Source organism: Botryllus schlosseri, chromosome 16 (assembly GCF_051294905.1).
Source record: "Botryllus schlosseri isolate E-star chromosome 16, Bs_hap1, whole genome shotgun sequence".
Taxonomy (NCBI): Eukaryota; Metazoa; Chordata; class Ascidiacea; order Stolidobranchia; family Styelidae; genus Botryllus; species Botryllus schlosseri.
Window position 1 is genome coordinate 4,903,899 of NC_137251.1, and position 24,730 is coordinate 4,928,628.

At 39.7% G+C, this 24,730-nt stretch overlaps 1 protein-coding gene across 4 annotated transcripts; it reads left to right on the top strand.

Annotated features, from left to right (window-relative positions):
• The first annotated feature begins 25 nt into the window (after positions 1–25).
• LOC145458372 (uncharacterized) lies at positions 26–22,834 on the top strand. Of its 4 annotated transcripts, none has more exons than XM_080336732.1 (17): positions 46–143; positions 257–274; positions 340–375; positions 1,786–1,812; positions 7,461–7,502; positions 7,774–7,866; positions 7,930–7,974; positions 9,760–9,807; positions 12,284–12,361; positions 12,644–12,679; positions 14,871–14,933; positions 16,259–16,306; positions 18,864–18,902; positions 18,990–19,037; positions 19,379–19,562; positions 19,923–19,940; positions 22,745–22,834. In XM_080336732.1, exons 1-15 carry the CDS (start codon positions 108–110, stop codon positions 19,445–19,447), a joined length of 726 nt encoding a protein of 241 aa, XP_080192858.1. In that variant the 5' UTR covers positions 46–107; the 3' UTR covers positions 19,448–19,562; positions 19,923–19,940; positions 22,745–22,834. The 4 variants fall into 4 exon arrangements, with proteins under 4 accessions (XP_080192860.1, XP_080192859.1, XP_080192858.1 ...); XM_080336731.1 differs by lacking the exon at positions 22,745–22,834 and adding an exon at positions 21,884–21,982; XM_080336733.1 differs by lacking the exons at positions 9,760–9,807; positions 22,745–22,834 and adding an exon at positions 21,884–21,982 and having other exon boundaries at positions 44–143.
• The last annotated feature ends 1,896 nt before the right edge of the window (positions 22,835–24,730 follow it).

The window sequence follows — 24,730 nt, forward strand, 5'->3', positions numbered from 1 at the left end:
ATATCAAAAACGATTTATGATGCTATCGGGTCCGGCTGATCGACTTGGTATGTTTTCACTCTATTGACGCACAATGCTAATTATAGACAGCTTACTCAACTGTTGTCATGTTACAGGGATCCGCCGGACTGCCTGGTGTAAAGGTATACCATAATTTTCTGTCATAATAATAGTGATGTTTTCGTTATTTGGGTGTATAATGTCAATGATCGTTACAGCTGCGCGTCCAATCGCATATTATTATCCCATTATTTAGGGTCCAAAGGGGGATATGGTAAGGTCTAATTTGTACGCATAGCGCCACAGGTGAATGAGACGGTCTGACGCTTTCGTATTCAGGGACAGCCAGGGATAACTGGATTGAAGGGTAATAAGGTTGGTAGCAGAAATGCGAAAACCTACCTTTGCATGTGCCGGCGCCGCACACGTGCATAATACAAATAAATGAGTATTATGCCAATTGAATTTCCCTCGTCCTTCTCGCATGACTCTCATTCCTTGTACCCTTGAATGACCTCAAGGCGCGGACGTAACGTAACCCAATCTCTTCATCGCTAATATATAGGTGCTGTCGGGCATTTTAAAAACTCATGAACCGTCCTACGTGTTGTCTTAGTGTTCATTCATATTTAGGCTTGCCAATAGTATACACTAACACTGCACGGTAATAGACAGCTTCACAGTTCACACGCCAACTGCGATTTCGGCACGCCTATTAGATCTCACGCTGTCATTCATTTTACGCACAATATTCGGCCCTCGCGGACTGACTTTCCAAATCAACCACAATCTCTTTTGTCTTTGCTCACTACTGATCGACCGATGTTCCGATTACGCCTGATCCCGATTTTCGCCTATCGCTTCTACAAATGAGGATAGAATCAAATTATAATCTGAATATGATACAATCTGCTCACCAACTCGGCTTCCGCAGACGCACTCATCAAGTAACTATTCTGACCTTGCCATATCGGCCGATGCTTCCATATTTTGGCTATTACAGATGTTACCAAAACCCGAATATCGGCGACAAAGTATATCGGTCGATCACCAGCACGGCTATACTATCTTTTATAATCGCTGAATATTCTAACTTTTAATTCTGTGTAATTACGTCGTTAATTGGGTGCATGAGCTTACTTGCGGTAATTCGCAGGATTATTGGCGTTGTTTGAATCTTACGTTGTCAATATGCTATAATGTTGATGGGTTCTGAGAAGTCTCCGTATTATGTACTAATTTATGATAAATCAAATAGCACTTGTATTACCACTTTCACATTTCATTAGATTTGCTAATGGTCGGAATATCGAGATTGATCGATGTACTGCAGATAGTCTAGCTAGGCCTACAACAGGGGTGGGCATAGTTTTTAGCTCGAGAGCCGCATTCAGAGTCTACAAAATCAGCGAAGACTATTTTCAATGCAATGTTATATTCTCTTGATTCGGAGTATTGAGATTTCGAACTATTACGTAGGCCTATATGCAGATGGCCGCCGTAAAGCTGATGACAGTTTTGTAGAACTCGCCAGAAAGAAAGTCAATCAATTCGACCTAACAATCATGCGAAGCAAATCGTCCACGAATGGCTCTAATCCAGCGAATAAAGGGGTTGTTACGCTTGTTATCTCAGTGGTCTGACTCAGATGACATTCGCGCTGGCTGTGTTGGCAAAATATAATTATGTCACTCTCGATAAAAGATTTAGATTAGAGCGAGTCTCCCTAGTCTACAAACTTCAAAAATTCCGACGCCCCATTAATGATATCCTTGAATTTCACAGGGTGAGCCGGGCGAGCCTATGCCACAGGTAAGTTCAGTTTCGCTGTAGCATTGCTCTTGGACAACATGTGTTGAATATAGCAGAGTATGGTACCTGGTAGTACCTGGTGTCTTCTGATCATGCCTTTCAGCTCATTTTACCCATAGTATTGGTTCTTAAATTATTTCCTTATTCACACTCCCTTGGTTACCCTCCATTCCCCGGCCAGACGATATCCTTAAACAATAACACGACGCCTCGGACCAATTGTGACGTTTGCAAAAAACGCCATAGTACAAAGTTTTGGAAGGTTAGACCTCTGTAGCCACGGGCATGCCAATTTCATGTCTGTTGAACAAAACCATTATTATACTCTAATGTCCATTTGATATTGTAATTGTTCTAATCTAGAATTGTTTTTGTTATAAAAACAGCCACTGAATTATTAAAACTTCGCACATTGAGACACCCATTATTTCAACACACAAATCCACAATAAATACGTGGCTAGAACAGGGGTGTCAAACTCAACGTGGGTCGCGGACCGGTTTCAAACCTTTTGATCGCTTGCGGGCCGGACAGTCGAATGATTATAATATTTTACCTACAAATCCATACCGTTGTTTTTCACTAGCAACACCTTTATTCCCAGACAACGAAATTGGCAAAAATCTGCGTGATCCTGATCGGGCGGGCGTATGTTTTGTATGCAATTGATCGCTGTTTTACAGGAGATTTAACGGCAAACGGCAAACGACAAACGGCTCACTATTATTAGTCACGATTCGTGTTTCTCTGGAGGCCCTGAACCTTTTGAGTCAGAAGTTATAAAGCATTATATGACCTCAAAGACTTGAAGTATATACTTTTTGTAAATATTATTTTCTCCATGTAACTTACATACAACGGTTTCACACTGGCTTTTTCGCAACGTTTTCGCCTGTGTAAATCGCAATTTTGTGGTCGAATATTCCAGAAAATCCGGAACCGAGTGCGCAAGGCTATTTTGCCTTTTCGGATAAACGCGTCATATTGTCCGACTTGTTCCTAATAGTGACTTGAGTGAAATCTCACCACTATACCGTCTGATGGTACGTGCAATGCGGCATTGAGCAATTTGAACTAGTTGTTGAACACAGTTCGACATTTACTGTCCGAGATATTATTTAAATGAAAGCAGTTCTTATTATAAATCTCAACTTTCGTTAGAAATGTGCTGGTTCTTAAAGCACTTTTTCCATTTTCTCATAATTGCTTCGCGGCCCGGATGAAATCGGCTGGCGGGCCTTATGTTTGATACTTATGACCTAGAACAGTGGTTCTCAACCGGGGGCCCGCGAAGCAATTTCAGATGGTCCGCGAAACCTCCAAATTAAAAAAATGTGTGAGCTAATTTTTATTTTTTATGAGAGAAATCGCGAAGCAGTTTCGCTCCATTGCTGCTAAAACTTCAGGACTCACATAAACAGAATGGAATTCTGAATTGAAATTGTCAACTGATGTGTAAACTCATTTTAATTGTTAAATTGCCAGTAGCCTACCGATACAAACATATTGCTGTTTAGAGATGTTTTGTTGGGGTTTCGGAATAAATTCGATTGCAAAAAAAAATCCATTTTCTGCTGTGATATACATAACCGCCATTCCAGAATAGCATCAATATGAGATCATATATAGAAATAACAAGGCTGGACGTTATATTGGTACCCTGTATGTTGCGATCAGACCCAAAGGTGTCGTCAAAAAAGTTGCGCGTTATTATTACATTCACCACCGCATATCCTTGTGCAAGTTAATGGATTTACGTCACTCGTTCATGTCAAATCGACGACGCGGATTTTCGAGACACGGCAATGTATTTCATGAAATGCAGCCACAGAATTCGCTATGAAATAATAAACGTCTTCCCCATTTTTACATAGATAGTATGATGTTAATTTCAAGAAAGGTTATTTTGTTGTTGTTTTCACCAGCCTACAGTTAATATTTGCATAGTACAGATAACGGTTACACGATAATAGAGCTGAATTTGAACTAAAACGGAGGGGGGTCGTGACTGACCAACTGACCATAGGGGTTCCGCGCAGCCAAAAAGGTTGAGAACCACTGACCTAGAACCTTCACTGTCTAGCACAGGGGTGGGCAATTATTTTTAACCCACGGGCCAAATGAAAGCAGAAAATACGCTGGCGGGCCGAGGCAAATTTTTTAACTGTATTCTGCGGCGAATTAATTGTATTTATAAATTGAAAACAGTAAACTACATTGTAAATACATGGTGCTCAATGGATTTATTGGGAAAATGGGAAAGTAATTGTTAATTAACAAAAATAATATTTATTCGCCGTCATAATTCAAAACAACGGTAAACATGATTCATTTTAAACTATTTTTAACCCATAGACTCGTTGTTTATTAAGACAATCAAATGTATTTTGGACACTATACAAAGCTTGTCTTGGTCGCTGCCTCCGGAGCAGTGTAGCCTACAGCTTGGTGAAATAGGCTTTGCTGTTGATGGAAACTAGCAGTGATTCTGAAATTCGCCCAGAGTCGAGTGTCTGTCTTCGTGTTTTTTTTTGCTATAAAACCGACTTAAATTATACTCCACGGCGACCTGCTCTCCACAAACTAAAAGGACGGGTCCAACCCTGACTCTTTAGTAAATAAATATTTAGCGCTCCGAATCTTCTTGGAATTTCGGTCGTCGGCCCTCACCTTTCATTTTTTGCCGTGCCCGCTGGTTCATCGTTTGATCACGAGCATTAATGGACTTGTTTTAGGAATTGGGAAGCAGGGTGTGCAAATGTGACAACGGCAACAAAGAAGGTTTGGACGAAACTATATGGAACAGTGACTTTTTGTGGCTTTAATTATCACGGCACACTTTGCTACAGTGGCTTTATTTTGAATCGGTATTTCTTTTATGATGTACGTAGGCTACGTAATCGCGGCAAATAAATATACAGGCTGCATAGTGAACGAATGCCCGGTTCAGTTTACACAGCCTATGATTCTAGTCCACGGATTAACATTCAAAAGTAGGTTTTATGTTTTGAATTCCAGATAACTTTTGGCGGGACGTTCAAAATCGCGTCGCGGGCCGCACTTTGCCCAAGTCTGGCTAGCGGGTACTTTAGTTTAGTCACAACTCAAAACTAGAATAAGGAAATGTACAATCTGAATCCAAAAAAATATTAGTCCGAATAGTGGATTGTCGCGTCACAATTAATGGTAACAATGGAAATGTCGCAACAAAAGATACGTTCATTGTTCATATTACCAAATTTCTTCCACTCCAAGTTATTCGGCTGGCTCTAACCAGGTACGAACGTCAGCAAGTGCGGTTAACCAAATTCGAAATAAAGAAATAATTCCGTCACTAAAATGCATGGTAGACAAGTATGGTTTCGCTGTTTTATGACCCAGGGATATCTAGTTTAGATATCCCTGTATGACCTACCCCGATGTTTCAATATTCCCGCATCACAAGTCTGGCGCCATCTGGGGTTGCGAACCAGCCAACTCAAAAACCACTGTTCTGTTCTGTCGTGTCTTCATCTTCACATTTAACGAGAATGCATGCTCCCATCCAATGACTTCATATAGCAGCTGTCCAGGATTAATTTGATGACATAACATAACAATTCCAATTACACAAAGCCCGGAATTGAACTTGACCTAATCGTGGACATTAGGGAGTAACAACACACGAAGGAAATTATCGATGACTCAACCCGTGTGTCGTAACTCGTATGCGGTATGCCACTCACCGCGTGCTGTAATATCAATATGATCAATTGATCATAGGATAGTCAGATTGGGTATCTCAAAACACATATAACTTATCTCAAACCAAATTTGCTCGATTCTGGTTTACGTTAAAATGCGTGAAGATATTGTTGAAAACGTAATCCGTATTACTCATGGGCACTTACCGCATATCTGGCCATGGTTTAGAATTTAGATCATGAGTTTGGCAAGGTCATGCCGCTAAGCTTTAGGGCTACATTAAGGTTATCTCACTGTTTCCAGCCTGTCATGTTCAAGGATTTCAACAGGGTTAATACCTACTTGTAATGCCGTTCTGTGTGACCAGCGCTCAATCTGGTAATGTGCAGGTGGTTCAAGGTGGACACAAAGAATTGATCCTGAAATTGCATACTTTCGCACTACACAAGTCAACACTCACGTTCTGTGAAATGCGTCGATAATGCAGCTTACTTCATATTCCCGTAGGAAAAATAGCCTAAAAGTCTATATGCAATGAGCTATGAGCATATATAATTATAGTATAAATTCCAAGTGATCGTAAGAACAAAGAAGTTTAGCACACATTCTAATTAAGCTAGAAAGAATTATAAACGAAAAATATTCAATCAGATTGAGTATATAGGCCTATTATATGCATGCACTGTACTGTACAGTAGGGCTCTTCAAAAATGACTTTTTTTTTCTCAAATCGCACTGGCTACTTGATAAAATTGTTAGGTTATCTAATTTAAGCCTACACACCAAATTTGGTTCAATTCCAACCAGTAGCCGCATTGCTACAGGAGAAGAAAGTTTCTATTTATTATATAAAAATAAATAACAAAAAATTTGAAAATTTTCTGTTCACCCCATGAAAGTGTTAGGTTGTCTATAGAAACGATGTTCACCAAATTTGGTTCAATTCCAACCAGCGGAAGCGGAGTTATCGCCGCCGAAAAATTTGAATTATGAATAAAATAGTATTACGGTGACCATTTCTTTAATTATTTATTATAGCGGTGCTCACCGTAAATACTATTTTATTCAAATCCAAATTTTTCGACGGCAATAACTCCGCTTGTACTGGTTGGAATTCAACCAAATTTGGTGAACATCGTTTCTATAGACAACCTAACACTTTCATGGGGTGAGCAGAAAATTTTCAAATTTTTTGTTATTTATTTTTACATAATAAATAGAAACTTTCTTCTCCTGTAACAATGCGGCTACTGGTTGGAATTGAACCGAATTTGGTGTGTAGGCCTAAATTAGGTAACCTAACAATTTTATCAAGTAGCCAGTGCGATTTGAGAAAAAAAGTCATTTTTGAAGAGCCCTACTGTACAGTACACATCTTCGGTGAAAACGCTTTACTCTTCAGTTTTAGTATTCGAAACACTATTGTGCATGTGCAAATCAGTCAATGAGAATGGGCCTGAACAATTCTAGCTGGAGGACAGATTTATGTAACATTTTGTTAAGTGATGTTGTTGCCAATATCACGCAATGTTACCAAGTTACTACTGAGGTACAAGGGGTATAAGCAGCTTGGGATTTCAGTGTACGTCGTCGTTTCATTGGTGACGGTAAACCTTTGCAACTTCGGTAACGACAGATCCATAACGTCCGCATAAGATCGAACCGCCCTTTGATGTATCCCACTCTCGCATATATAATTATGAATCACAATCATGACGCATAGCTCTATGCGCCATATATTATGCGACTAAAGAATAATATTACTGTTTAGAAAAGTCCGACGGCAACAACTTCCTTTCATGATAAGTCTACTAACACTCATCCCACAATAGTTGTCTAGTATCCTACAGTAATATCGAAGCGTATACAAGCCTAGATAAATACACCAAGCATAGATTTACTAAACCTGGCGACACTCGGACTCGGATGAATAACAATCATCTTTATTTGATGGCTCGTTTTAGACTCTGTTGCAAGGAACCATTGTGAGAAGTCGCCAACCTTCGGTAAGTAATACCTGTATAGACGATTTTCTATGGTACCATGGAAACTTCTACTTAAATCGAAGATTTTTATTGTAATGTATAACGACGAGACTATATTTATCGAGATTGTCGTCCGCAAAATAATCCAGTGTCTATGATTTCGTAAATTTCAATTGAGGAATAATGGATCGTGGATATATGGACGACTGCAATGACATTGTATTTATAATAAAATTGTACTGGATACAGTAACGTATCTGGATTGACAATGTCTATTTACATTGGCATTTAGTACGAACATCAAGCTCTCATTGGACCACCGGGACCTCCTGGATTAAGTGGATCTAAAGGGGAGCCAGGAAATCCTGGCAAACCAGGGCCCAAGGTCCGTTCTGATCAATTAAATTCGCGAAATGACACATCCTAGCAACGGTCCGACCTTTTTCAGGGAGAACGCGGGGACAAGGGCGACAAAGGAAAACACGGATTCCTAGTGAGTTCCATCTCTCTTTTCACGCTAACTCACCGCTACAGCACAATATGTGAATGATATAACAAAAATCATTGCTAATTAATGCAAGATGAAGTCACCATCTTCCATCAAAAATATGACCTTATGCATCATGCCACTAATAAGATCAAATATATGACCCGGTGATCACGCATTACTTATCATTCGTGACCATTAAATTTAGGAAGAAATGGGTAGTCTCTTCTAACTTCCCATGTAAACAACGATTGGCGGTGGGCAACGGTATAGAGCGTTGGAGTAGGCCCATACACTGTACGTAGGCTAAATATGTGAGTCTGCCACAGACAGCACGTTAAATCAGATAGCACACTGACATCTTTAAGTCCCCATTTCTAGTCAAATTGATAATACCAAATTGACTATAATGGTTTAGATAGGTAAACATGTTATCGTTTATTGCTGGCGATGATTATTGCTAATATAAGGATAATTATATTTTATTGTGGTCAGATGTCGGCTGTCGACTGTCTGGTACTGGTTGTGTACTCGTGAGAAATTATTATACGGAGGTAATATCTTATAACCAAGAAGCTTCCTCCATGTTTCGTAAAAACCCCACCGCGCTACCTTCCGAAATAGATATATCATCGACTGCAGTTAGGAAACCTAGGAAATCGCAGGAAAATCTGGGCCAATTTCGACGAAGGTAACGATTTGTGACTATTGCCGACTTCTATAGACAGTGCGGTTTGATACAGACGCATTCATCATCCAGTCTAGTCAAATAACCGCGGTATTGTTGTTGACCTTAAGCCTCAGCGTTGCGTGACTGAGTCCCGTCGTTGAACACTCAGTCACTCACGCGGCTCCCGAAAAGCTCAAATCGCTAACCGAATTACCACAAAACGCACCTCAGCCTTTTAAGCACTCGATGAAAGTTTCTAGTGACCACCAAACGTTAAACAGTATGAATGGGTGGAAAAGTTCAAAACTGTACCTTCCATGCGACCACAGAGAAAGTATTGCCAGTTCTACCGAACATTAAAGTTTTATTAGTAATTTTTGCGACCATATCTATATGTCATTGCAATGTTTGATATGCTGTGGGTTGATCACGACGTTACAGAAAAGTCTTTACGCGTACGTCCGTAGATTTTCACAGCATAGTTTGGATTCTGTGATACGACCAATCCAGATTTCAAGGCTTACCAAATAGTATCGTAAGTATCGAAGCTATGAATATCGTGGATAACATAACTCTCAGTGGAAAGAGGTGAAAAATTTTAGCGTAGAAAATATCGACTCTTCCTACTCCACTGGAATCATCGCTATTCGATATCCATTCGGATTCGGGTACTCTAATCATTGCGTCCAATGTCCATCCATTACAAAGTTATGCTTGTCATGGATTCTTCGCAAATACGCCGAAGCCACGTATGATTTCACGCTACATCTTGTACCCCATTGCATTGGTGATTCGTAACCACATGCGGCACATTTAACCATGGTTGAGAACCCATGCTTACGTGGTTGATGGTGGAGTGACATTCGTCCTATAGGTCATACCAGAAGTCGCTTGCGCTTTGCTTCGCGGTTCCTATGTTCCGCTTATCCTCATTACCTTACTAGCAGGATATATCAATTAGCAGTGATCAATGATGCTATACTATATACTGTGGATATATCGAAGCATAGTGTCCGATCAAACGAACTGCCGATCGTACTGAATTTCAGTGGATAGATTTTTTACTCGACCACCTCTAAGTTACCTATATTACGCATATATAAATTTCACATTCTCTACAGACCAGCTCGGGGATGAATAAGCATATATTTTCCGTGCAACCAACGCTGGTTAGTTGATCGAAACCGTGTGAATTATATGAAGTTACCTGGCATGAACTATGTTTGACGACCAGCGTGAATAATTTGTGAGACTGACTCGGATGAGACGAATTCGTCCATCCTTCTTGCGTGCTGTCGTGTGCTCTAATCCGGAATCCCTTTTACGATTAGTCTGCAATTTGTTCGCTTTAGAAGGGAGACAAATTTCTCCTCGTAACTGACATTGAATAATTGAGATCTGAACTTTCTAGTCAAGGGTGATTACATGTCCTATACTTCTGACTCACACAACTTTACTAAATCATCTCAATGATATACTGCCATAAAGAAAGGTATGGTAACATTTGCCTATAAATAAGATCTATGGTAGTGTTACGATCGTGATTATTCTTTTAACTATATTTGGTATACTTAGAATCCGACCATGAACATGGTAATGGAGTGTCTGCGAATCTTTGCATGCTTGATCATGTGGCTAAAAGCCTATAAAATGCTAAATTGAAGGCCTACAATTCATAACGTGTGTGGCTGTGAAATATAATGTAACGTTAAAAAGCACATATAAGAAAACATACACAGCATGAACGCGGAATAATAAAAGCAGCCGTGTGAAGAATAGACAAGACATAATACGAGTTCAATATGAGATTATATTCGCTATCTGTATACTGTATACTTCGCCTACTCGACTTAGAACTGTATTCGTCCACCAATGCCAGAATCATTAAGCGGGAAGCGATTGTTGCGCGTGCAAATGTTGGCTACAGCTATAGGGTTGCATTTAGAACAAAAGGTGTTTTAAAACATGTTTTAAACAAACAGGGTTTTAAAAAAAATTGATTTAAAAAAATTGTTTTTTTTCTTCTTCGGAAGTTGTATAATTAAAGAATAATTGTGTAAATACATCCTAAAGACATGCAGTGTGAGCCTTGGGACGATTTGCACTAGATGCAGTCGACTTATACGATATGGCATGGTTCGAACCCTCGAAATCATCTTCGGTTCATCAGTACAGTTTGGTAGTAATACATCACTAGAACCAAATGCATGTTCTGATAATAATGACCAGTGACCAACGACCGTAAAAATGCTGCATAACGATGTAGTCCTGGTCAAAGAGATATTTCTGTCCATTTAAGACAGGTGTCGGAAACCCTTTTCGTCAAAAGAGCTATTTTTACCATATTCTTTTCTTTTCAATTGTGATTCCCAAAGAACCATATGTAACAACTACAATCCACTGCTACATAACAATTTAAGATGTGTGACGTCATGGATAAAAAGAAACAAATAAAAACAATAAAAAATATGTTTTAAACAAACAAGGACAGTGTTTTATTCAAAGTTCGTTTTGAATTGGTTTCTGTTATAAATGCAAACCTACCTCTACTGTCTTCCATAACCTGTTTACTGTCTTTTCCAAGGGACTTCATTATTTTATAAAGTTTGTTGGATAGATTGTGTGAACTGGAATTGAATGAAATAATTAATTAATTGAACTGCCTTCGCCGTTTTATTAGCGCTGTTCGTCATCACATCATAGCAATTAGGCCTATCACACCGCGTTACCACTATAATCACAGTCACGTAATGGACGTCGGGTCTTCGTTGATTTGATTTGTATATTGGTTATACGCGCTCGCCTGGAAAGCTAAGTATACATTGCATGATAAATTGTTGAAGTAACTACAACTAACATCAATGTTGGCTACGAATCCTAAGACACCAATCCACGTCTAAATCTACTCGGCTAGTCGATTACACGTGACAGCATCCCTTGCGCTTGATGTAAGCACAATCCGAGGTCCATAGAAAAGGGCTTTGTCAGGTCCCTCGACATTTGATCATGAGCCCCGTGTATGTCTGTCATACTGTCAACCCAACGTTTGGGATACTAATGTACCCTATTTTCATTACAACGAAAAATGCAATAGCTTGGTAAGTAAGCTTGTTGTTTTCTGCGGTATGCATATACTTTCGGGTCGGCTGGAGCATATCTGCCTAAGTTGAAAACATTCGGAATTCTCTAACGACTGCATGAACGGATTAGTGAACGGATTAATGAAGCTGATGAATTTGCTGAGCATGCTTTTTGGTATGGCTGATTGTAAAAGAATGCATTGCTGTGTAAATTTTATACTAATTCATAGCAAGAGCTTCAACTTTACTGGTAATTGTAGCAATCTTAGTACGTTAGATGTATATTATCCAAAGATTCTTTGCATCTTGGAAAATTTTAAAAACAGATATACGTCGTATCGTTGAAAACCTAATGAGTAATGAAATCTAGTTTCTTACACTTGATGCAAGAGCTTCATTTTCATGCATAGCCCTGAAATTACTGATCTCAATGTAGCATAAATGTAAGCTATCTTTAACATGAATAAAATTAGAGTTAACCATCGAATGGAGGTAATTGCCGATTATAGTTATATATATGTTATGGTTTTGCATCCCTATAACAGTGATTCTTTGAATTTTGTAGCAGCTAAGAAGATTACCTGGCCCTCCGGGACCACCAGGACCTCCTGGGGCGCCGGGTATAGGACTTGTGGGCATAAAGGTAAGATCAAAGAGATCTTTCCGACCGCGATATATTGAAAGTATACGAGAGCGTATTTACAAGTGTTTTAAAACCTGCTTATATGAGAAATATTCGAATTCGGCAAATTAAATCTGTACTTGAAGTATGACAGTAGATTGGACAATTCGAAAATCATTACCTATACCTCGTGCTTTAGTGGAATTGTACGTCACTGATTATTGTACATGAGTAGCTCGCAACTTTTCAGTCATACTGTGCGGTACATCTAACCGTCTGTTACAAAACTATTCTTTCATTTAGGGAGAACAGGGGGAAAGTGGCCACAAAGGAGAGAAGGTATAATTTATCCAAAAAATCCTCAAGTTTGCGCACTTGCGCAGTGAGTGTTCCTCGTATGTCACGATACTTATCGTGAACGTTCATCCACCCAAATTTTGCATGGACGTGGAAATGGATTCATATCGAAAGGCTCACTATACTTAATCCCACACCATAACCCGTGGATTAGAAGAACGATAATAGTGTGTACAGTAAACCGGGCCGTATTCCACGTTTTCTCCCCCGCGCGAATGAACTATAGTATAGTGAGTCTCCAAGTGGGGACCTGTAGTAATATCAACAAAAGCCTTATAGAACAACTTCGAGTGTACAATGTAAGTCTAAAGTCTAGTCTAGACTGTCTACTAAACCCTTTCGCCCCTGATGTAATCCACGGCAATCGAGCAAGAATCCAGATTCCATATATACTAATATATATACGTTTACGCAAGTCTTGATTACGCCCAAAATGCTAAAACCCTAAATGCTAGGTGAGAAAACCTGGCGCGGTTTCGTAATAATTAATAACCCAGGTGTAACGCAAATGCGACCGAAAATCTTGAAGTTCATCCAATTACAAATCCATCCGCTTCTTTGAGGATTGTTAAGTAGGGGAGATGTGGTACCGATGGATCAAAAATCGCAAGATTATCTCTGGCTCCCAACTGTTTCGCGACATATTCATAAATATCCGCCTTGTCAGAAAATGTTCATGAACTTTCTACATTTGTTGCTCGAACGCATCATCGGTCCCCACCGGGTGGGTCCAAAGGCACAAGACCTTGGGACCTATGATACATACGATCAAAAACTCAGATGTTCCAACTTTTCTTACCGCCTAGTGTGTATACTCTACACTAAGCTATGGCAAGCCAAAGGACAATGTTTGGTCGCCACCATAGAAATACAGAATACATATTAACTCAAATGTTGTCATAAAATGACGTTTCGATTTAGGCTCAAACTTACACATTTGAGGGCACATAGGCCTACATAGTGTCCGTAAATCGACATTTTGATGTCCAAATAGCTCGTCATAGCGATAAAATAGCACAGGTAATTATAACATACAGCCTCTGTGCATGTCCGCCTGTTTCTGATGTAGCATGATTAGTTAGTCCAACTATTTTGCTTGATTTGGCTATGTTATGATCGACCCCCACGCTATATATTTTGTATTTGAATTGAAAAAAGTCCACTCAAGAATGGTATTGAATAAAGAAAATATGTGCCATTATACAGCCTGATACAAGCCCAACAAGCCCTATTTGTTCGTGTTGAGGTTACAAAGAAAATGTACACGTCGATCGAAATTTATTTCTTACCCCAAAACAGAAAACATATGTCACAGACCCAATAACTCCCGCAGGTCAAAGTTATTTCGATGTGAGGAAAGATTCTGCCAGCATGCAACTGTAAACAAATTCACAGAGTGTAATCATGGGATTATGACAGAGAATTTTTCAAGTATTTTCGGTCACAGTGTGTCATCGGTACCACATCTCCCCTATACGTACAAAGGTTTCATCCTATAGGTTACACGTCTGTTCCCATTCGACTGGAGGTGTGAAATTACAAAAAGAAATTGAGCCACCGCAGATCGCTTACAATTAAAGATATTATTATAGATTTGACAAGTTTATATTTATCAACTGTAAATGGGGCGATGCAGACAGGAAATGAACGGCGAAAACCGACTTCTTGGGCCCTTGAACGTTCAAGTAGCGTTAAACAACGAACCGCGCAAACGATCACTTGAATCTTAATCCGATTTATCCAACACATTATGCGAGACCCATTCACGGATTCAACGTCAATTTATTCTGGTAACATCTGTCTCCATTTTCGACCACTTATTCGTGACAATGACCCCACGTTGCGGATTCATTGTTATGCGCCATATGTCTGAGCGCATATCATAATACTCAACCCACGTTTAATCGAAAGTTATAATAGCAGAAAACATTGAGCAGTCGTGATGTATTATACCTTTGTACTTAAGGATAGGTCACAATAACTAGCCTTCAAAGGTCATAGTAACTATTATTTCCCGTATGAAGAATGAGTCATGGAATATTGGTAGGCTTATATGGTATAAATGCGAAGGAATGCCGTATCAAATTATAGATTACTAACCTACGTAGGTTAGTAATCTATAATCAAATGCGAAATTTTTGAAAGCTCGCTGACCATGTGATATCTTTTGCAGGGTGATGTAGGGCCACCCGGCCGTGACGGGGTTAATGGAGAAAGTGGACCGCCGGGACGTAAGGTGGGCTTGTAAGGGAATATAGTATGGCGATCATTTTACCGAATTATTGTAATCTAATATTAATCATGTTAGCGCTATGCAATTAGATTACTTTCTAAATCTCACGCTCGGGTTTTATACTTCTGCATGTCCGTGTTCTCTTTGATAAAATTGTCAATTCAATTGTCAAAATTGTCATTTCATGCTCCATTCTTCTCGGATCACGCATTTCTTGTTTTGATAGGGACGAATCCGCAATTGCATACCATGTCAGAGTAGTTTATTTTGTACCTCCGATGATGTCATGCACCAGCATTTATCTAACTAAACATATCAGATCTGATAGGTCACGCCAGACATTGTAATTTTTGAGATGCAAATGCACATCATGGACTCAGAAGAGCTTCCCAAACTTTTTCTCGTGAACCCTCACACTTTTTGAATCAAGTATTTGGCTTCGAGCCGAGTTGAGTATTAAAGTATTACTCATTATGACGTCATAACATCATGAATGATATGGACAGTTCAAACATGTACCTTTATGTGACGACAAAGAATATAATACCGGTTCTACATCACAATAAAAATGATTGGGTATTTTTCGACCATAACTCGACACCACACGTAATATGATAAACAGAAAACGGAGAACGCTTGGTGCGGCGATGTCGTTTCAACTTACAACCTCGTTTTTCTGAGTGCACTCGGGCAATATCGATGTGCGAGTTGGAATTTGCCTCTACCGTTGCCTCGACATCATCTGCAGTATAGCCTGTATAGGCTAACTACCATTGTACCTGGCCTGGCCTGGCTGTCAAAGCTATGAAGGAGGACATTTTCGATTTCTTGAAAAAGGAGGACAAATCCTCCTAAAGAAGGACATATGGTGAAGCGCAGACCACTGCTGCACACGGTGTACTTTTAGGCCTATTGACTACCTCCCATAATTGACATGAGCATTTCTTCAGAAAGAATGAACTGTCTCATACTTATTTATTCGCAATTGCACACTGTACTGTTTAAAATTACTCAAATATTTTTGAACTTAAACGAAAATGTCGATGTGATATATACTGTCAATATATGTATTGTATACTGCAGGTAATTTGAGAACGAAGGAGCAGTGATTTATATCGTGACAAGGCAGTGAAAACGCCGCAAATATTAACTTGAACAACGCCGATAAATGTGAGCCAATTTTCACGCCAATGCCAGGCCGATCAACAAGTCAAGTTGATACCAAAACATCAATCAAACTATCAATAAATAAAGCTACGGAGGCCTTGCTGGGATTCTTTTACCCTCATAAGATATTCGTCATTCTGTAATGCTGGTTCAATATACAGGGAGAACACGGAGAGTGTCAGAATAATACACAAAGCGAGGAGTTCCAGGTAATGTTGATCGATTATAGAGTCGGACTCATTTTCTTCCTCAATGAGCAGTAAGTACTGTGCAGCATTCAATCATCGTCGATCTCTCAAATACTTCACGATCACGATCAGCAGGAACCAGAATTTTAGCGCCATATTGAAGTACATACTATAATTATTGATCTAGGCAAGATGAACTTGAAAAGAAATTGTGTCGCTCACGGAATAACAGAGTTTTATTTCCACATTGGCAGTTTATGCGTTGATACGGTAGTTATCTTAACGAGATTTAGTTGGCCTGATTCAAAGGACACTAGCAGGCCGAAGCTCAAGTCTATCTAATGCAGAGGTCTCAAACTCAAATGTGCTCGCGGGCCATTTCCTAGTTTTTGATGACGCCGCGGGCCGCAGCATCAATAATAGAAATATTTAATGTATAATTTCCAAGGCCTTATTTGACGGGACCTTGCAGACAGGCATTCCACAAACATCGTGGAAATGTAGGTTACAATTGCATTATTCACGATTGACACGAAAAAAATCACATATTCAAATATTTGAATAATTTTTTTTTGCCGGGCATAATTTTTCTAATTAATAAGTTATAGACATCGTACGAGAGGATGAATCATGACATCGCAAAACTGTCGGGTTATAATATTGCAGCTAGTGGACCTTTGACATGCCACAATTTTATGTAAAATATTTTTAAATATACTGAAGATTGATCTTATATCAGAGCATTTGAGCGGTGTAGCCTAATCCTAGTTTTGTTAAAGTCGTGATAAATATAGGCTATTGTTATTGTCATTGCCAAAGTCAAATTAAATCAGAGTTAGATTTTGCCTTCGATTATTATTGGAACATATCAATAACAACTTAAATTATTGAGCCATAGTAATAGCATTGCTTCTCAGCCTTTTTAGCGATCGTTCCCCTTGTGCTTCCAATGAGATTTCTCGTAGCGCCTATCCATTTCATTATTTCAACACAATTTCTGATGTTACCTATATTAAAATCAGAAAGCCCATTCACATAAGACAATTTTCCAGTTCAATAAATTGGCCAAGAAAATATTCCACAGCATATAGGCCTAATTCCACAATGCACCTCGCACACCCTGATGTGGTGCTTCGTACTCCGATGAGGTCTACGGACCCTGGTTAAGAATCCCTGAAATAGAAATGTCCAATCGGCGAATATTTTATTGGTGTTACAGCTGTAGAGCGTACTGCTACCCTACTCGCCACCGATAATAACATGGATGAAGAGAACAAACAACACCCAGCATGTAACCAACTATACGTCACGGGGGTCATAGAATGCGAATGGTTACCACACTGACCTGATTAGATAGTTGTATACCCTAAGCAGCGCAAGCTACGACCTTTTGATATATTACTATTCTCCATGACAGTTTGATGGATTGTTGCGTCCGTAGGATTAACAAGTCACCGTTCCGATTCGCAAGTCCTTGTCTGATTTTAACGTTTGACCCGACTCAACTCGAGTCATTTTTATTTAATGACCCAGTCAATCAGAAATCGAGTAATTTTACGAGAAGGTCGCACCAAACCAAATCACAATTTGCAGTCACGAATCAGCAGCGGGTCATGTTCCATCGTCATGCACAAGAAATGTGACGTAATAGCTGATCTTCTACCGCATGGCAGCTTTTAAAAGTGATGTGATGGTGAAGTTTGTTGAGATTCCAGTGATTTCTATAGTAGTTTAGATTGAACTTCAAGCTCTTATATCTAATAAAGATAGATAGCCCCTGAATATATTGTTGAATACTTGAAATTCCAAAATGACGTCGCGGGCCGCACAAAATGCTCTCGCGGGCCGCGTGTTTGAGACCTTTGATCTATTGCATCATTTGATTCTTACAGTTTAACCATAGTGTCCTATATGGTGTCGACACAAGCAAATCTCACGCCTCAGTGAAATTGTATCACGTCACAATTTCCATTTGGCTACAGGCAATTTGACGGTCATTTTTGACCGGCTTGCCGAGCATTAAATTTGATAAAACGGGTATCAATCGAAAGCTGACTCTGCACTGATTACGAAAATATAAATTTTATTCCGCTCATAGCCCTGGAACTCCCACAATCAGCCTTGAATTTTTCATTGTTATGGAGATTGGCATTGAGACGCAACAATGCTGTCAGGCGAAACGAGAGAATAGTTCAAGAGAAAAAGTTTCAGACAGCACTGTTCACCATTGTTGCGTCCCAATGCCAATCTCCATAACAATGAAAAATTCGAGGCTGATTGTGGGAGTTCCAGGGCCACGAGCGGAATAAAATTTATATTTTCGTAATCAGTGCAGAGTCAGCTTTCGATTGATACCCGTTTTACCAAATTTAATGCTCGGCAAGTCGGTCAAAAATGACCGTCAAATTGCCTGTAGCCAAATGGAAATTGTGACGTGATACAATTTCACTGAGGCGTGAGATTTGCCTGTGTCGACACCATATAGCACACTATGGTTTAACCATCATCTTGAATGCTCAATGGGCTCATTGCTCAATCTTCCCATACATTAATTTTCTGTATATTTTCTTCATTGCAGAGTACTGTATATGCCATTGCGCCCGGACCATCGAATTTTGTGAGTGTGTCTACTGATGTATCTCAATAACTGAACTGTTGAAGATAAAACGCCACACCTTTTCCAATAACATGTGATTTCGTTTAGAGCTGTTCCTGTATCACCAACGAATTGGGGTCATTAGAGAACATCTTGGTAAATATTATTTTTGTCAAGTGTAGAGTGGACCATGTAGCGTGAATAAAAGCTAGAGCTTTCAACATTATTTCAGTTATGTCGCCACTGATATATTTACTCGTCGCTATTGCTGTATAGCAAAATGACGACATGACGTCTAAAATCCCAGTCGCACGTGGGGTAAAAGCGCATTTCGGAAGGATAGGCTATGACCGATTGCGAACGTTGGCATAGATCGTATAAAGTTATTGACGAATACCCACTTGATTTGATGTTGTGGAATACACCGCCCACTAATACCGGTTGATTAATTTATCGCTTTCACACATTTTAATGAAATCTTCAATGTTTTCTTTTAGATACCTGGTCCAGTAGGACCAGCAGGAAGTCCAGGGCTTCAGGCAAGTACCACCCACCCCGAGCATTAACCCGCGAATAGAAGGTTAACGCGTGCGAAAAATTTCAATGTAGGGGCCTCCGGGAAAACAGGGACTAATTGGACCAAGAGGAGAAAAGGGCGACAGGGGATTCAGAGGCCAAAAGGTAAATATACTTGGTAGAAATAGAGAATATTCAGTATTTTCATTTCACTAATTCGTGATCCGTGGCAAATGGATTTGCATGCAATCAAAGAATTAAGATATGAGTTGATCCTGGAGAATGACAGATACATGCTTATGAATATACTATTGAGTATAAATATATCTTAATTAGACATTTTGATTCAACGAAATTGAAGCTTAGCTTTCAAGGCATGAAATCCGAACAGATGATTACAAAGCATTACCTATTTTTCGAAAGTATTCAGAATACTGGAATAGGAATGGCAATATATCAATGACTTGATGTACATCGACTTTCGAACAAATTTCACGCGTTAAAGTTATGTCGTATTTCTCACAGGGTCGTAGAGGTCTAAAGGTAAGTTTGATATCATTTATAGTCAGTAGCCAAGTATAGTGGAATTATGTATAATCATTGGAACATACGTATGATTACCAAATGTGTAAGACAGCCTTGGAGAGTAACAATAATTTTTAATAATTCAGTTTTAAAGTGAAAAATGCCCTACAAGCATGTGAATTTGCCGTTTTTCGTCAAGCACATTTATCCGGTAGTTCAATTGATTTTCACCAATATCGAAATGTTTACTGATTATTATATTCTCCATATGTGGGTGATATCGATTTGGCGCATGCATGAAAGAGATAGTGCGGATATGAATCGCTTTGCATGGTCGGTTGCATGAACAATTGAACGAACATCGCCATACAGTCAATCGCACGGTCTTTCGATTGGATATATTTGTTTGGAATTTTCATAAAAACTAAAAATCGTTATTTTCAAGTATCGGAGATACCGCAGTCGTTTTTCGAGGTCACGTGGGCTGAATATTGATTAGGTTCATGTCAGTTGAACGTAATGATGCCCATCCGACCAAAACAATAAAGTAAACTATACGTTGTCTGTCTCCACGAAATCTCTATTTACGGGTACTTGAGAAACTCTTCATTATTTAAACACACTTATCACGCTTGGCAAATGCCCGGAGAACTCTACCTGAGACGTGACGATGATATATCGGGTGCATTGCGAGATAACATGCCCAGAATATGAACTCGATATAATCGCTATTATGTGGAAAAAATAATAATCATCAAAACCCGGAGGCCTACATAACATACGCAAGGAGAGTGAGGATAGCTCTCATATTATTGCTGCAGCTATATCATGTATAGCAGGGCCGGCCAACCCGTGGCCCGCGGGCCACATGTGGCCCGCGAGAAGGTTTTGAGTGGCCCGCGAGGTAATTTCCGAAATTTCTAATATTATCAAAAATGGATTGTACATATTTTGAGCTTGCAAGGCCAACCAAAAATTTGATTAGTCTGGCCGCAATACTTGAGATGTGATGACTAAAATATCGGTTCCGACGCATTGACAGATCCATCAGCCATTCACTTATTGGTATATCTTCGTACACTACAATAAAGCAGAATAATTAGCGATAGATTTATCAAAGGTAAAAATTTCTACAAGCTTAGCGCAATATGTTGTCACTCGATTTCTTGTTTTTAATATTGTTGCCCTTTTGTGAAAATGGGAGAACACCTAATTTATCAGATTGAGTCTAACTATATTCGCGATTACGAGACAAAGTGTCGTTCAACATATGCGACCTTGCGTTTGCGCTCGCAGTAAGACCGTCGACCATGTAACCTAGGCAGGAAATGATTGGCGCATGTTGGTCACAGCATGTCCATGTTGGTCACAACATGTCCATGTCCATGCGCCGAATAGCCCAGTCCTTGCAAACTTAGCCCAGCGATAAACAGCAGGCCCGCAATACAGTCAAGTGACAATATTATTGACCTATGAACTTCAAAAATTTTTCGCGGTTCGCGCGGTTAGTGGCCCGCACAAAAGTTCGTCAATCAAATGTGGCCCTCAGGCCAAAAAGGTTGGCCAGCCCTGATGTATAGGGTACATCAAGGAAGTTGCATAAATATTGTCTTGTTCTTGAACTTAATTTAATAGCGGCAAAGCCATACATTGCCGATTGAAATATGATAGTGCTACATCGAGTATTAGATCGACCCTGCTTTGTACAGTTTGCTTATGCCATGGAGTTGTCAAATACCCGAACCCATCAATGGAAGGTTGGCGGTATATGCTATATGTACCTTGTATGTTGTGTAGTATTTTCCTAAATTTACATACACCCGCGTCGGATAAGACGCTAGAATCACACCAACACGTTGTGCTCTATTGGCCACGGTTCAAACCCGTGCATTTTCTCGTTCATGCATGTGACCATATCAATTCATTGCTTGCTTTGAATGCATTTTCCGTAAAATTATTAGGGAAAACGTGGCTTAAGAGGTAAATCTGGGAAGAGAGGTCAAAAGGGACCACCGGGTGATCCAGGAGCTCCGGGACTGGACGGATCTGCATGTCCTTTGGTGCGTACGGTGTCGTTACAGTATTTTATAAAGTTGATGCAGATAATCACCCTGATACAATCCCACAGAAGAATATTTACCAAATACCTGCAGCGAAAAAAGATAGTTATGCAATGACGCTAAGTGACGTCATAAATAGATCTCAACTGGTCTTGGACAATATGAGATCGGGTCTTTATATAGCTCAATTGATCGCATGCACGCGCTAGGTATTATGAAATCAGAGATAGAATTAATATGACAGAATACACAGCTTTAGTGCATTTGTAATCAATTAGATGTGATATATGCTGTAATGGTTTACAATCCATGAGCAAATTTAAAAGGTGGATCAAATCCGCCCTTTTTTTAATTCAAATATAGTGCTCAAGCACCTATTGGACTTGGTGGATTTGACTCGAAAACGCAGCAACTTTACAAAACCAATGTCTCGAAACTGGTAGATTTCCATAACAGCTTTATGGAAGTTTCGGAAATTTCGACACGCGACGCCACTATAAAAAATCTCCGCGCGTAGCTTAATGTTGCGGACGTCTACATAAACTCGATATTCGCATATGCTCAGCACGCTTGCCTCAGTGGATGTATCCCGGAATGCATGATATTTTTGTTCACGGTATGCTTATGAATTACTTTGCCATCTCTGTGTCCGTGCAGTCTTGTTCATAAACATCGCACCGTATCATTGTCGGCCAAAGGTTCAGCTCTTTAAATACATATAATCGGTTTGTGGCTGAGATGATCAGCAAAGGTGTTTTCAAGGGTCGTCGAGGTAAAAAAGGAACGAAAGGCGATCAGGGAAGTCCTGGTTTAGACGGCGAGGATGCGTTTACTCCCAACTGTGATATCTTGGTAATGTACATTGTACAGTTGAGGCATATCTTAATCTAAACAGGCAGGTAAAAAAAATATCTTTCGATTACGCTGCTATCCAAACTCGCTGATGGCCCCAGGACAAATGCCTCATGACCTGTCGCGCAGTGCCCTATCCTGGCGATGATAATATTCATTTGGCAGAGGTTCGATATGCAGTGCGCCCATACGAATACAATCAGTTTGAGCGTAGGCTATATATACAGAATTGCTTTAGCCTACTTGAGCCCGCGAAAGTATCGAACCGAATTCACCAATGCACCGCAGGGTGTTCTGCAGACCTCAACGTTTTGCTCGTTCGAGAAACCGCGAATGTAGTTTGAACCGATCTTGGACATGGACACAAGAAGGAAATAACGTGAATGATCCATTACGACATCATGGTGACCATTCCAAACTAGGTCCTGCGATCGTCGCCACTCCACTCCCACCCAGTGTTGGGCTTTCGGGCACATGGATATAAATCCGAATGCTTTACGCTATGGAAGCCTAAACCCGAATAAAAATCTAAATACCTAATGTCACCATACGTTACCATACGTCCTATTTTAAGAGGATTTGTCCTATTTTTTTAAAAAACTTTTTTGAAAGTGTCGTCGGAGGACGCCTAAATGTCCTCTTTTTGAGAATGGCTTTGGTTTAATGTACGTGTAAATTCGACTGAGATATAGGAAATCAGCGGCCGGTGGCGGTCCGACGGGTTTTCAGGCCTTGAGCCAGAAAATGACCCTTTTCTTTTTAGTCAACCTACCCCAAAGTCTGGTAAATTTACCATTTTTCCAGGATTTTACTCCAGTAATGTATGTCTGAAAATTTTGAAAAAGTGTCCTCTTTTCAGATTTCCAAAATATGGTAACCCTACGATATCATTACCGTTCAAATTCAAGTTTGTATCCGTAAAGAATTCAATCCAGATCAGTCTAAATTTCCTGTGCACATTGGAATAGGCCTAAATCGTCGATTGCGTTTCTGCCGGAGTATTATTATTAGGGCTGGGCAAAATCGAGTACCTGAGTGATTCGAGTATCACTCACTATGACGTCACAACAGAATATACTGTGTCAAGGTTCAAATATGTACCTTTTATGCCACCACAAAGTACATAATGCCTGTTATCCGTCACATTAAAGATACTTTGGTATTTTTTAGATCCTACCAATTTCATTGCACTTCTTCAAAATGTTGTGTGATGATCACGACTTCGGAAATGTGTTATTTCCAGTAACGTTCGTAGCTTTGTACTATGTCTCGTATGCTGCGATACGGCCAACCATGTTTTCAATGCTTCCTCAGTGGAAAATAGTATCAAAATTATAATTCTCGTTAGTAAGTTAACTTTCAGTTGCGAGGAGCTTCTAATTTTGTACTCGAAAAAAATAAAACGTATTTTACTACTCGACTCGAATCATTAAAATTAATACTCGATTCAGCTTCGAGTACTCGAATCATTGTGTCCAGCCCTAATTATTATACGACATTCTAATCTCCCTAACGCACATTGCATATTACGACAATGCAGTTATTTGTTTCATGTTTAGGGGGACAATGGACTGCCGTTATCTTCGTGCTTGCCGAACAGGAATAGGCATCACAATAGAAAGAAAAGAGAGGGACTCAAAGGAGTGAAGGCACATACAGACGCGAATCCCTATTTCTTTGACAGGGATCAGTACGGTCCATATCCTTGAAAATGATGAACGTTATGTTTGGGATCGTGGAAATTGGTCATCCAGTCATGAACCTTCGGAACCACTAATTTATTTAAATTTTACGCAACTCGGATTCAACCCGGGCCGCTGTTGGGATCATCACAGCGATAATTCCTACGAATACACCCAATGCAACGGCATACAATTCATGAAAAGAAATGTGATA